Here is a 13,331-nt window from a genome sequence, read left to right as displayed (position 1 = left end):
AAAGAAATCCCAAAGTAAAAAAATATTTTTACTCTGCTTTTACTTTTTTAATTTGAATTAAAATCTCAATTCCAATTAAAGTATTTTTGTGTTTTGAAACTATCTTGCAATGTTGAGTTGAGTGACTAAATGAAGAAACTAGTATGTTGAAAATTTAAGAATCAAATTGAAGAAAATCTGAGACAGAACTTTGAGTTTTAGAGTACTTGCTGTTTTTTTTTTAAATTTTATTTTATTTATTGATTTTGAGTGAGAGAGGAAGAGAAACATTGATTTGTTTTTCCACTTATTTATGCACTCGTTGGTTGACTCTTGTATATGCCCTGACTGGGGTCAAACCTGCAATCTTGGCATATTGGGATAACGTGCTAAACAATCACATATATTGTTTTTCTTATCTCTATCCAATATTTAAATCCTTGGAAAATAATTCTTAGCACCTTTTTTTTCTGATCAGTCCTTTTGTGGCAAAATTAAAATAACTGTAAGACCCGTTGGGGAACTTTATGCTTATTAATAAAAGAAAAACATTCAATAAGCTGAAATGCTGACTTGTACTTATTTTACTTATAAGAATTATCAGGAGAAATTTAAATAGCTATGCTACTTTATCAAGTCTTCTTCTAGTTTTCTATTTTTATTTTTTGTCTTAAAAAGCATTGGGAAGAAATTAATTTTCCAGAAGTATTTCCAATTATTTAAGGAAAGTAAATGATTTTCTCATCAGTATCATCTTGTTTTCTAATTTGTCTTAGCTTGTAGCTAGGAAGTTTTTAGATGATCAAGCAGAACTTTCCCAAGAAGATGCAGAATGTGTTTCATCAGATGAAAATGATGATTCTGAAAATGAAAAAGATTCCTCATTACTTGACTTCTTAAATGATGAGACTCAACTTTCTCAGGCCATAAATGGTAAATGTTGCTTCTTTTTCTTTTAATTTTCAATGCTTTTAATGTAGTTGTAGTTAAATATTTATTACTTTTCAAATAATCTTGACTTTAAAGGGAATTAAATTTGGTATGACTGAAATATTTGGTCATTTTCATTCAAATTCTATAATATTTGCTTTATTTTAGATTTGGTTATTTATAGGCTTTTCCTAATTTGATTATTTATCTCCAGAGCAACCTGGCTGACCCAGTGTCAGATGTTTATATAACAAGTATGTAGTTCCTATTGTGTCTAGTACTATATAACATTCTTGAGGAAGCTATATCAGTGAACAAAATGGACAGAAATCTCTGCCTTTTAACGTTTGAATGGAAGGAGACAAACAGTACACATAATAACTAAATTATTTAGTATATTATAAGATGAAAAATTTATAGAGAAATGAAAAAATGAAGTTGAGGATTTGCAGGGGTTTGGAGGATTAATACTGGACAAGCTGTAATTTTATATAAGGTATGGAGGGTAGACCTCATTGAGAAGGTGATACTTCATCAAACTCCAGAGGAGATGAAGAGGTTAGCAATATGGATTGTGCAAATCAGCTGAGGCACAAAGCTCACTTTGTTAAATTTGCCAAGGAGGGGAGATGTACTTTTAGTAAATACTCTCTCCAAACAGTGCTGAAGCAGATCTTATACACAGTACATTAAAAGAAGATGGGGAAAAAAAAAAGAAGAAGAAGATTCAGATGGGCTATAACTGAAATGAGAAAGATTCTGTTGGGCTTTTCAGTGTTTTGATCTTCTACAGATCTCTTGACACTTATTCTGCTCTTGCAATTCATGATATAATTTAAGACAGTGTTTTGATCTTCTACAGATCTCTTGCCACTTATTCTGCTCTTGCAATTCATGATATAATTCCCAAGTTTCATGCCTTTATTTTATTAATCACTTTTTAAAATTGATTTTATCTAATTAATTAATATATTTTAAATATATTTTTATTGATTTTAGATAGAGGAAGGGAGAAGAGATAAAAACATCAATGATGAGAGAATCATTGATCAGCTGCCTCCTGCATGCCCCCTACTGGGGATTAAGCCTACTATCTGGGCTTGTGCCCTGACTGGGAATTGAACTGTGACCTCCTGGTTCATGGGTTGACACTCAACCACTGAGCAACACCGGCCAGGCTTAAATTGATTTTAGAGAGAGATACAGAGAGACATTGATTTGTTGTTCCACTTACTTATGCATTCATTGGTTGTTTCTTCTATGTGTCCTGACCAGAGATTGAACCCACAACCTTGGTGAATTGGGACTATGCTCTAACCAACTGAGCTACCCTGCCAGTACAGTTCTTATCTTTAAAGGAAAAAGGCCTTAAAGACAAAGTTTTCAGTGCTATGTCATTGATACTGATATGATTTACAGAATAAGGTTTCTTGGTATTATACTTGATACATATTAACAGAAGTGGCTATTGCAGGTTTATAGGATAATCTGGTTGGAGAATGTTGATGCATAGACAACAACCAGTATAAAGGTCCTGAGACAGGAGTGTGCTTGGCATGTTCAAGGAAGGCATTGTTCCTAGAACTGAATGAGGAAGAGGGGGAGTAGTAGGAAGAGAGATCAGAGAGGTGCTGAGCAGCCAGCTCATGATTTGACTTCTTGTAGCAGTATCACTCCTCCTTCTGTGTTGAGAATGGCCTATAGGGGAGCAAAAGTGGAAGAAGAGACCATTTAGGAGGCTATAGCAGTAATCTAATCAAGGAGTGATAGTGGTTGCTACCAAGGTGTTGGCAGTGAGAGGGTGACAAAAATTGGATTCAGGATAGGTACAGCTGACAGGATTTTCTGCTGGATTAGAGAGGAAAAGAGGAGTCAGTGGGCCTGAGCACAGGAGGGATGTCGTTGTTGCTCTCTGACATTGGAAGACTGCCTGTGGAGCAGTGGGGTTGAAGAGTAGGAAGATCTGAAATTCCATGTTAGACACAGTATGTTTGAAATATGTAGGATTTCAAAGTGTTCTTTTTAAACCTCAAAATTCACATTTTTTTCATTTTTCATTTCTTAAGTACTCTTTGCTAAAACTTTACAAAATGAGAAGCATAGGAATCTCACATTATGCTTAGTGAAAAAAGCCAGATTCAAAAGTCTACATACTGTATACTTTGATTTATATTTACATTTTGGAAAAAGTAAAACTGTAGGGACAGTAAATAGATTATGGTTGCCATAACAATGCATTTGTCAAGACTTAGAACTGTACCCTAAAGAGAATGAATTTTACAGTATATAAATTTTATAGTATATAAATATAAAAGTATATCTAAAAACAATCTGTGAAACATGAAAAAAAAAATCTCTGAAAGCTCCTTGATTTGAGTCCTTCTAATCAGTAAACTGTAAGTAAGGGTCTCATTAAGTTTGTAGGGATTTAGCATGAGTCAGGAGGATATCTAACAGTTAAAGCTAGTTATGTAATGAAGATAAGGGAAATAGTATTCAAAGAAAAATTTATACATCTTGTAGCAAGCACTATAGTCTTCAAATAAGTAGTTACCCCTCAAAATAGTTGATGTCAATTAATCACCCTAAAATGTAGGAGAAATGGGAAACAAAAATTAAGTTGCTTTCTGATTATAACCTTAAACATATAGGCATAAATAGAAAATCGTGTGTTTTTCAGTTTTAACTTGACTGAAAATAATGAAACATACATACTATTGTCTGTGGCTTTATTGGTTTTGACTGTTTTGTTTTTGTTTTATTTTTGGCCTGGATTTCTTATGTTTTACTGAATACTTTCTATAAATCAGGTACAGTCCTAAGATCTTTGTATACACTTATTTTTTTTTTCATGAAAAGGCACCATGCTAATCCTCATTTTCAGAGGAGAGAGATAGCTAAGGTTGAGCACTTAAATAAATTGTCCGTGATCACCCAAGTAGATGGTCTGATTTCAAACGCAAAACTTCTAACTTTGCATTTTAAATAATTGTTTTTAGACATCTTTTTATATATTAAAAACGTTTTGTATAAAATAATTCTACAAAGTTTGAAACATGTGAATTTGGGATAGGTCAAAGTTAAGTACTTTTCTAGTTTTCATTTAAATCATTTTGCTATTTAAAATTCTTATTATCTTTACACAGATTCTGAAATGAGAGCTATTTACATGAAATCTGTGCACAGTCCATTGATGAGCAGCCGATACAAAATGGTCCATAAGAAACATAACAACATAAACATTTTCTCACAGGTATAAACTCCAGAGATATAGTAGAGAATTTCCTGAAGATGATGTTGAAATATTTTCCTATTAATGAAACCTCCATTTTATTTCTAAAACTAGACTATCAGAGTTAATTGGGTTAATTTCTGCTCTGAGTCAGGAAGGTGGACTAAATGAATTCTCAAAATCCCTTTTAATCCTTATTTTGATCAAATTATTCTTTCTTTAATTTTTAGTTAATTAGCATATGCCATTAAATTATTTTCTAATTAGGAGAATGTTTAAAGGAAGTTCATCATCTACTAGTTAATTTTTTTTAAAAGGTATTTTTATTGATTTTTTAAAGAGAGAAGGAGAGAGAGAAACATCCTTTGGTTGCCTCCCTCATGTGTCCTGACTGTGGATTGAACCCAAAACCTGGGCATGTGCCCTCACCGGGAATCGAACTGGTAAGCTTTTGGTATGTGGGGGGATGCTCAACCAACTGAGCCACATCAGCCAGGGCAACTAGTTAAATTTTTTAAAAATATATTTTTACTAGAGGCCTGGTGCACAAAATTCATGAACGGAGGGAGGTTCCTCAGCCCAGCCTGCACCCTCTCCAATCTGGGACCCCTCGGGGGATGTCCGACTGCCGGTTTAGGCCTGATCCCTGGATCTCACAATCTGGACGACTGGCTCCTAACCACTTGCCTGCCTGCCTGCCTGATTGCCCCTAACCCCTCTGCCTGCCGGCCTGATCACCCCTACCTTGCCCCCCTGCCGGCCTTATTGCCCCTACCTTGTCCCCCTGCCGGCCTGATCACCCCTAATCTCTCTGCCTGCCTGCCTGATCACCCCTAACTGCCTCTGCCTCCCTGCCTGATCGCCCCTAACTGCCCTCCCATGCCGGCCTGATCTCGCCCCCAACTGCCTTCCCCTGCCGGCCTGATCTTGCCCCCAACTGCCCTCTCCTGTAGGCCTGATCTTGCCCCAACTGCCCTCCCCTGCCGGCCTGATCTTGCCCCCAACTGCCCTCCCCTGTAGACCTGATCTCACCCCCAACTGCCCTCCCCTGCCGGCCTGGTCGCCCCCAACTGCCCTCCCCTGCCTGCCTGATCTCATCCCCAACTGCCCTCTCTGCCTCGGCCCCCACCACCATGGCTTTGTCTGGAAGGAAGTTGGACGTCTGGAGGATGGCCAGTCGACCCAGTCTAATTAGCATATTACCCTTTTATTAGTATAGTTTGATTTCAGAGAGGAAGGGAGAGGGAGAGAGAGAGAAACATCAATGATGAGAGAGAATCATTAATTGGTTGCCTCCTGCATGGCCCCTACCTGGGATGGAGCCTGAAACCTGGGCATTGTGCCCCGACCAGAAATTGAACTGTGACCTCCTTGTTCATGGGTTGATGCTCAACCACTGAGCCATACCGGCTGGGCTAAATTTTTAATTCTTATATGTTGAAAATTTTTTTCATAAAAACGTTAATTCTAAAAACTATAGATTATTTTTTATTTATGGTTAACATTTTTATATTAGTCTTATTTGTTTATAAATTGACATGTTCAGCTGGGTAATATAGTCATTCATTTTTCTTCATGTCCATTATGTTTATTATATAGCACTTACCACATTGCTTACATATTACTGTTTATTTTTTCTGGCTACCTGCACTAGACTGTTAATTTCTAGAGGGAAGAGAGTTATATATTTTTTTATATCCAAAGTCCCCACTTGCTTCCATAAAGACTATACTCAGTATATGTTAGTTGAACAAATGACTGAATTAATAAAGTGAAATAAATATTGATAAAGATCTCGTGTACTTAAAAGAATATGTTAACTACAGGCTGATTTTATGAAAGAAATTTGTAATTTTTCCCCCATTGATTTCAGAGAGGAAGGGAGAGAGAGAGATAGAAACATCAATGATGGGAGAGAATCATTGATTGGCTGCCTCCTGCATACCCCCTACTGGGGGTGGGGAGATCGAGCCCGCAACCCGGGCATGTGCCCTTGGCCCGAATCGAACCTGGGACCCTTTAGTCTGCAGGCTGACGCTTTATTCACTGAGCCAAACCCTAGGGCATGTAATTTCTTATTTGTATTTTTATTGTAGATTCCTGAGCAAGATGAAACCTATTTAGAAGACAGTTTTTGTGTTAATGAAGAGGAGGAGGAGTCTTGCAAAAGTCAATCAAGTGAAGAAGTGTCTGTTGATTTTAATTTAATAACTGAAGATTGCTTTGCAAATGGGAGTAAAAAATATAAAACCCGACGTGCAGTAAAGCTAAAACAAATGAAGATGGGACAGAATTGTGCACGTTCAAAAAAGAAATTATCCAGAATTATTTTACCGGATGATTCAAGTGAGGAGGAAAACAACGTAAATGATAAAACAGAATCCAATATTGTGATTAACCCAAGCACTTTTAAAAAGAGCAAACAGGACCATTGTTTGAATTTAGTGCATTCTGGGTCTTCCTTGCAGTCCATGGACCATTCTAATCCAATTGTTAATCAATTGCCAAAGCAGAGACAACAGACACTACTTGATTTAAAAGATATGGCTTCTGATGTCTCGGACTCCAAACCTCAGAGCCGAAATAAAATTGAATCCTTCTCACCATCATTCACTGCTGCTGATTCACAGAAGGACTGTAGAAATTTTCCAATTCAGTTGAAGGTATGGACCAAAATAGAGGAAAAAGCCTTCATATGTTTACCACAAGTTGTTTTTATTTTGTTTTCCTTTCTTGTGTGTTTTGTGTTAAATAACTAGGTCAAAGAAAAATTAGCTAATGTTGAAATTCTTCAAATAAGAAAATAGCACATTAAATTTTATGGATAATTCAGATATGGGTGCTTAGGTTATAAATTTTAAAATATGGTAATAGTTTTCTTAATAACACTGTAAGGAAACTTCCTAATTCCATTAAAAGGCTGTAGAAAAATGAGCTTTCTGCAAGGTAAAATTAATAGAAATTACGTGCTCAGAACTAGGCCTACCACCCTGATTAACTTTTCTTCCCCCCCCTTAAGGTTTCAGGTATGTAACTCATCTCTTTATGGGGGAGAAGAGTTTAGGGGCACCACCTAATTTCCTTCCTTCCAGAATGGCTGAGGAGTCCAGTTTCCAGCTTCCCCTATCTTGCTATTACTTAAATAATCCCTAACACCATTTTTAGTTTTTAAGAGTTTATAGTTAAGTAGTTTTACTAAAATAGGGATTAAAGTCATAGTACTAGGAATTCCCTAACTGTAAATATTGATTTATTTCCTTAATTGTCATTTAGGAGTGAGACCTAGACCTAGACTTCTATTTCTCTTTTATTCCAGGTATTTCAGTCCATTCTGCCTTACCAATATGCTACAATGTCCACACAACGACTCTCAAATTGGCCAGTTTTAAATTGTTCTCAGGCTTTTATTGCCCAAAGTTATTTCTCAAAGGTATAATTAGGATAAAGGTAACTAGATTACATTTTATAATAGATTGGAGATCAATTTCTCTGAGCCTCAGTTTCCTCAGCTATAGTATAAAGATAGCAATCCCAAGGGTCACAGTAGGTAATACATGCACAGTACTTTGAAGCCCAGTAAGCACTATCCACATTTCTACTGTGGCATGCTCTAACTGAAAAACAGACGTAGGCTAGTAATACTGTGAGGATTGTGGAAAAGATACACAGATTTTAACAGGAATGGGTTTTAAATTTTCTTCCATATCTAGTACTACAATTCTAGGAAATATGATTCTTTATACTTGAAATTAGAAGGGGAAAGAATTTTTTTATTTTTAAATATATTTTATTGATTTTTTACAGAGAGGAAGGGAGAGGGATAGAGAGTTAGAAACATAGATGAGAGAGAAACATCGATCAGCTGTCTCCTGCACACTCCCTTCTGGGTATGTGACCGCAACCAAGGTACATGCCCTTGACCGGAATCGAACCTGGGACCCTTGAGTCCGCAGGCCGACGCTCTATCCACTGAGCCAAACCGGTTAGGGCAGAAGGGGAAAGAATTTGAGGTAAATTTGAGAAGATAGAACATAGACTAAATGTCTGTCAAAAACTGTTAGTTATTTGAAATTTAACCTTTACTTTGTCATGTATAGTATATTGCAAACAGCATTTCTTGTCTGTCATTTACCTTTTTCTTTTGTTTGTAGTAGTAGTTTTGCCATAGGAAGAGGTACTTTTTTATACAGTTGCCATTATTTTCTTTATAGTTTCTGACTTCATTGTCATGTTTTGAAAGCCATTTTCTACTCCAAGATAAGTACATATTTCTAGTATTTTTGTTTTTAGTGGCCATTTCTTCCTTCATTACATTTATTCTTTTTTTGTGTTTTGAAATTGAATGTATTTTAAAGATTATTTCTGAGTGATTAGGACTTCCATATTTAGCTTAGGAGGTAGGAAGCTGGAAAGAGCATTGTTCTCTTCCGTGTAACAATAACCATTAAAAAATCCAGATAATCTACAATATCAGAGGTTTATTTTTATTGGAGTTGGGGTTGCAGGACAACCAATTAGTCTGATATCTAAGGAGAGACAAGTGCTTTCAATGAGAGACTTGATGAGACGGGAGAGTCACTGGGCACTATACAATCTGGGAAGAATTTAGCTAAAACTTAACTGCAAAAGGCAGTGAACTAGCATGAGAGTTTAGAATCCCTGGAAGCTGCAGACATAAGGGGAATTTGCAACCACTCATGCACTCTTCTTCACAGACTCACCAGTTGTTCACAGGAAAGATTGAGAATTAGAGAAAGCCTTTTTCCTGCTGCAGAAGTGATCAGCAGTTCTATGGAAGAGGCACCAAAACTCATTGTTCCTTCTCCCCTATGGAACAAAAAGCTTTAAGCTTTAAGCCATTAGGGATAGAGCAGCAAACCCTATAGCCTTTAGGGCTTAGGCAAAGACCCTTTGCAGATGGAGGAAGGACACAACAACAAAAAAATTCTATAGCTGAGAAAGTGTCAGGAAAACATCTTGGGCCTAGAACCGTGGTCGGCAAACTGTGGCTCGCGAGCCACATGCGGCTCTTTGGCCCCTTGAGTGTGGCTCTTCCACAAGATACCACAGCCTGGGCGAGTCTATTTTGAAGAAGTGGCGTTAGAAGAAGTTTAAATTTAAAAAATTTGGCTCTCAAAAGAAATTTCAATTGTACTGTTGATATTTGGCTCTGTGGACTAATGAGTTTGCCGACCACTGACCCTAGAACATTAGGGATCTCCAGTCCCTAGGAGGCAGGGCATGATCACTGAGAAGGTTCCACCTCTGAGACTGGGATACAAGTCCTGCTCAAGACAGGCTGAACCAGGACAATATAAATACCCCCCACTCCCCTCCCCACTTCCGGCCCCAACAAGATGCTCCTAGTGCTCCCCCCAACTAGGCTAGCAAGCACTAAGTAACCAATAAAAGCAATCTGCTGACTGGACTGACAGTATGGGAAGAGAAGCTTTCTGAGGCCCAGGCTCACAGAGAAGACCTAAAGCTGAAAGAACATTTAGAAAAATTATCTGGCAACTCACGCCCACCCTAATTACAAAGTAGCACTACCAAGTTTAAAGCCTCTGGTTGTACCTAGAGTCATCATAGCAAGAAGAAAATTCAAACCCAACGAAATGTTTGACTAGATTTACTCAACCCCACACACTAAGGCCTAGCAAAAGAAAGGTATACCTGTTTCTAAATACCATTTGCTCAATTACTGCTGTTCTACACAAGATGTTTGGATTTCAACCAAAAGTTACAAAGTACGTAAGAGGAAGAAAAAAACACATTCTTAAGAACCCCCGATATGACCTATCAGAATCAGACAGGGAATTTAAAATAGCCAGGATTTATGTGTTAAAGGCTATAAAGGAAAAGTTAAGCAAAGATGCATGGATAGGAAATATCATCTGAGAAATGAAAAATATAAAGAACAATAAAGTAGAAATGCTAGAAATGGAAAACATGGTAAAAGAGATGAAGGTTGTCTTCAATGGCCCATCAGTAGACTCAATATAGCCATAAAAACGACCAACAAATTTAAAGCAAGGACAATAGAAATTACCCAAGCTGAAACAGAGTGAAAAAACAAATGGAGTATCCAAAACCTGTGGGACTGTATCAATAGGCTAACATACATGTAATTGGAATTAAGAGCAAACAGGGTAAGAGAGATATTTGAAGAGGCAGTGGCTGAGAATTTTCCAAAATTAATGAACATTGGTATACAAGTATATGAATCTGTTTTGACTACTTTTGGAAATTATTTCCACCAAGGAGTGGAATTACTGGGTCATATGGTAATTCTGTGTTTAACTTTTGGAGGCTATACCATTTTACATTCCCACCAGCAATGTATGTTCCAATTTTTTCACATTCTCATCAATACCACCCCCCCCCCCCGCCACCCCCCTTTTTTAAAATTGTCATCGTCCTACTAGGCTTCCGTGAAGTGGCAGCTTGGTTCTTCATCTGTATAGTTAGTTTGGTCATGTTGAAGAAAAAAGCGTGTCAGTAAAGAAAATCAACTTCAGGCTTACGGCACTAACATATATTTAACCTGTTTGTGATCGTTGTTTTCTACATTTTCAGGTTGGTAGTTCTCTGGAAGATTCTAGAACTTCAGTAACTTACAGCTCCAATTCAAGACCATGTTTGGCTGGCACACATGCCTCTTTTAGACTCCCACAGGAAGGCCAGAGACCTTGTATTCTTGTAGACAGCCGTGAAATCACTTCTGGTTCAGAAATAATTTCTTCCCTACGAGCAGTTCATGGCTTTCAAGTAGAGGTTTGTCCTCTTAATGGTTGTGATTACATTGTGAGTAACCGCATGGTGGTGGAAAGGAGGTATCAATCTGAGATGCTAAACAGTATTAATAAAAACAAGTTCATTGACCAGATCCAGTACCTACAGAGCATGTTTGAAAGAATATGTGTGATTGTGGAAAAGGACAGAGAAAAAACAGGTTTGTATTTTTAAATGTTTGTTTATAAATCTGTAAGGGAACTTGACTTAATTAGTTCAATCTTCTATTGTCAGGATGTGGAAAGCTCTTACAATACCTGACTCATTTCATATTTACATAATGTTTTTCAGTAGTCATTATGTTTAAATGCAGCTTATGAATTGAAGGGTGATAAATTGAAAGCAAGTGAACCAAGCATAAGTCTTTTTCAGTTGCCCCAGAAAAAATGAGGGCCTTAAATAAAGCTGTGGTGGAGAAAAAGGATTCAGGAGGTTTGGGAAGCAGGATTAACAGGAGTTGGTGGGATGACTCTTAAATTGACTAATTTCTTGGTTACTGGACAGTTAGGTAGTGGTGCTGTTTATTGATATTATAAACATGAGAAGCAGATTTGAGGGACAAGATTGAGTTCTCAATAGGTCACTGAAATGGATGCCGAGGATGGATTTGGAAATGCAGAATTGGAGCTTCATTTGGGGAATTACTACGGGAGTCACTGAGAATAGTGAAAGGATCATGGGATATGGAATCAGAAAATGCACTGAGTTCTGATGTTGCATTGAAAAATCATTCCCTCTGAGGAGTTAATATACTTGTGATGTTATGAGGATTAAGTGAAATCATGTAAGTGAAAACGACTATTCAAGATTGTACAGTCATTAAAAGGAAAAAATGTAGTTTATGTAAACACTAGAGGCCCAAAGCACGAAATTCATGCAAGAGTAGGCCTTCCTTCCCCCGGCTGCTGGCACCGGCTTCCCTCTGGCACCTGGGACCCAGGCTTCCCTCGCAGCCCTGGCTTCATCCGGAAGGTTGTCCAGAAGGACGTCTGGTCTAATTAGCATATTACACTTTTATTATTATAGATTGGTTTGGTAATAGAACAATGTATCTTTTTATCCCCATGCTTTCACTGGTGAACCACGTAATCTTGGACAAATAACTGTATCTTTCAGTAACTTTTTTTTTTCTTTTTTAGTTTGACAATCGAGGGCTTTAGGTTAGGTGATCTCTTGGGTCCTTTTACTTCTAAAATTCAGTAATTTCATCTTTACCAACATATTTTTTAGTATGTTGGAAAGTAATACATCAAAAGTTATGGAAAAGTACCTTTTTTTGGCATATAAAGAATGCCCAAAAGAGAATATAGGTAAAATGTGGAAAGAAAATAAATGAGAAAGTTAGGGGAGTAAATTAATCGGCAGGAGTTAAAGATAACATTAAAATGGGTGTGTGAAGTATTGAGTTACTCTTGGAATAAATACATAAGATAATTTTGTATCAGTTAAACTCTGAGTTCATCAGTGCTAGTAGCATTATGAAAAATTTTATTAGAGTCAAGTAATGTGGTCTTGGCTTTAGGAATGAATTATCTACGAATATAAGCTCTTCCCTGCCTACATACCTTTCTATGTTGATTCCAATTCAAGACACTCATAAAGACAGGTTTCCATATTTTATCTCAGAACCTTTAAATCTTTAGCTGTAGGGTTTCTCAGTATCATAAATAATGTGGCACTAGTTTTTTTTAATGGTGTAGATCTTGGGATTTTAATATATAGTATTCTGATTCTAGTTAATGTAAGTTACTAATGTTTGCATTTTCCTAAACATGAAATATTTAGGAGACACATCCAGGATTTTTAAGAGAACAAAGAGCTATGACAACCTACTGACTACCTTAATAGGTGCTGGAATTCGAATTCTTTTCAGTTCCTGCCAAGAAGAAACTGCAGATTTGCTAAAGGAACTGTCTTTAGTGGAGCAAAGAAAGAATGTTGGTATTCAAGTTCCAACAGTGAACAGTAATAAATGTGAAGCACTTCAATTTTATCTAAGTATTCCCAATGTAAGTTATATAACTGCATTAAACATGTGTCACCAGTTTTCTTCTGTTAAAAAGATGACCGACAGGTATGTCTGTTTTAATATTTTTAAATGGTTACATTTAAATGATTCTTAGAAGCGTTTCATGGAAATTTTAATACATTTTTTAAAAGGTATAGGCTAGTCTGTTAGAGTATTTCATTCAGTAGAGACTTTTTTCTTGTCAACATGTAAGTCACTGCGTGAAGCTGAGACCATTAATTGGGGGCGGGGGGAGGAGTGGGGACAGACAGTGTCTTTGAAGAGTTTAGAGCTCTATAGGAAACTAGACAGAGAGCATTTACATGGGATGTTGCAATCTAGCACTTCTAGGAAGAGATGATTTTCTTAAAGGCTTTTATGTTTGGTGTT

General features: G+C 36.9%; 1 protein-coding gene across 1 annotated transcript in view; it reads left to right on the top strand.

Moving 5' to 3' along the window:
* FANCM (FA complementation group M) overlaps nt 1–13,331 on the top strand; it is an 82,147-nt gene that overhangs the window by 67,245 nt on the left and 1,571 nt on the right. The window contains exons 17-21 of the mRNA XM_079776012.1: nt 756–912; nt 4,056–4,162; nt 6,238–6,804; nt 10,718–11,093; nt 12,719–13,007. Of these exons, the coding sequence (XP_079632138.1) occupies nt 756–912; nt 4,056–4,162; nt 6,238–6,804; nt 10,718–11,093; nt 12,719–13,007 (1,496 nt within the window). The remainder of the gene's footprint in view (nt 1–755; nt 913–4,055; nt 4,163–6,237; nt 6,805–10,717; nt 11,094–12,718; nt 13,008–13,331) is intronic.

The sequence above is a fragment of the Cnephaeus nilssonii genome, assembly GCF_951640355.1.
Source record: "Cnephaeus nilssonii genome assembly, chromosome: 1".
In the NCBI taxonomy this organism is placed as follows: Eukaryota; Metazoa; Chordata; class Mammalia; order Chiroptera; family Vespertilionidae; genus Cnephaeus; species Cnephaeus nilssonii.
The sequence above is the reverse complement of the archived record's forward strand: the minus strand, read 5'-3'. Positions and strand labels throughout refer to the sequence as shown.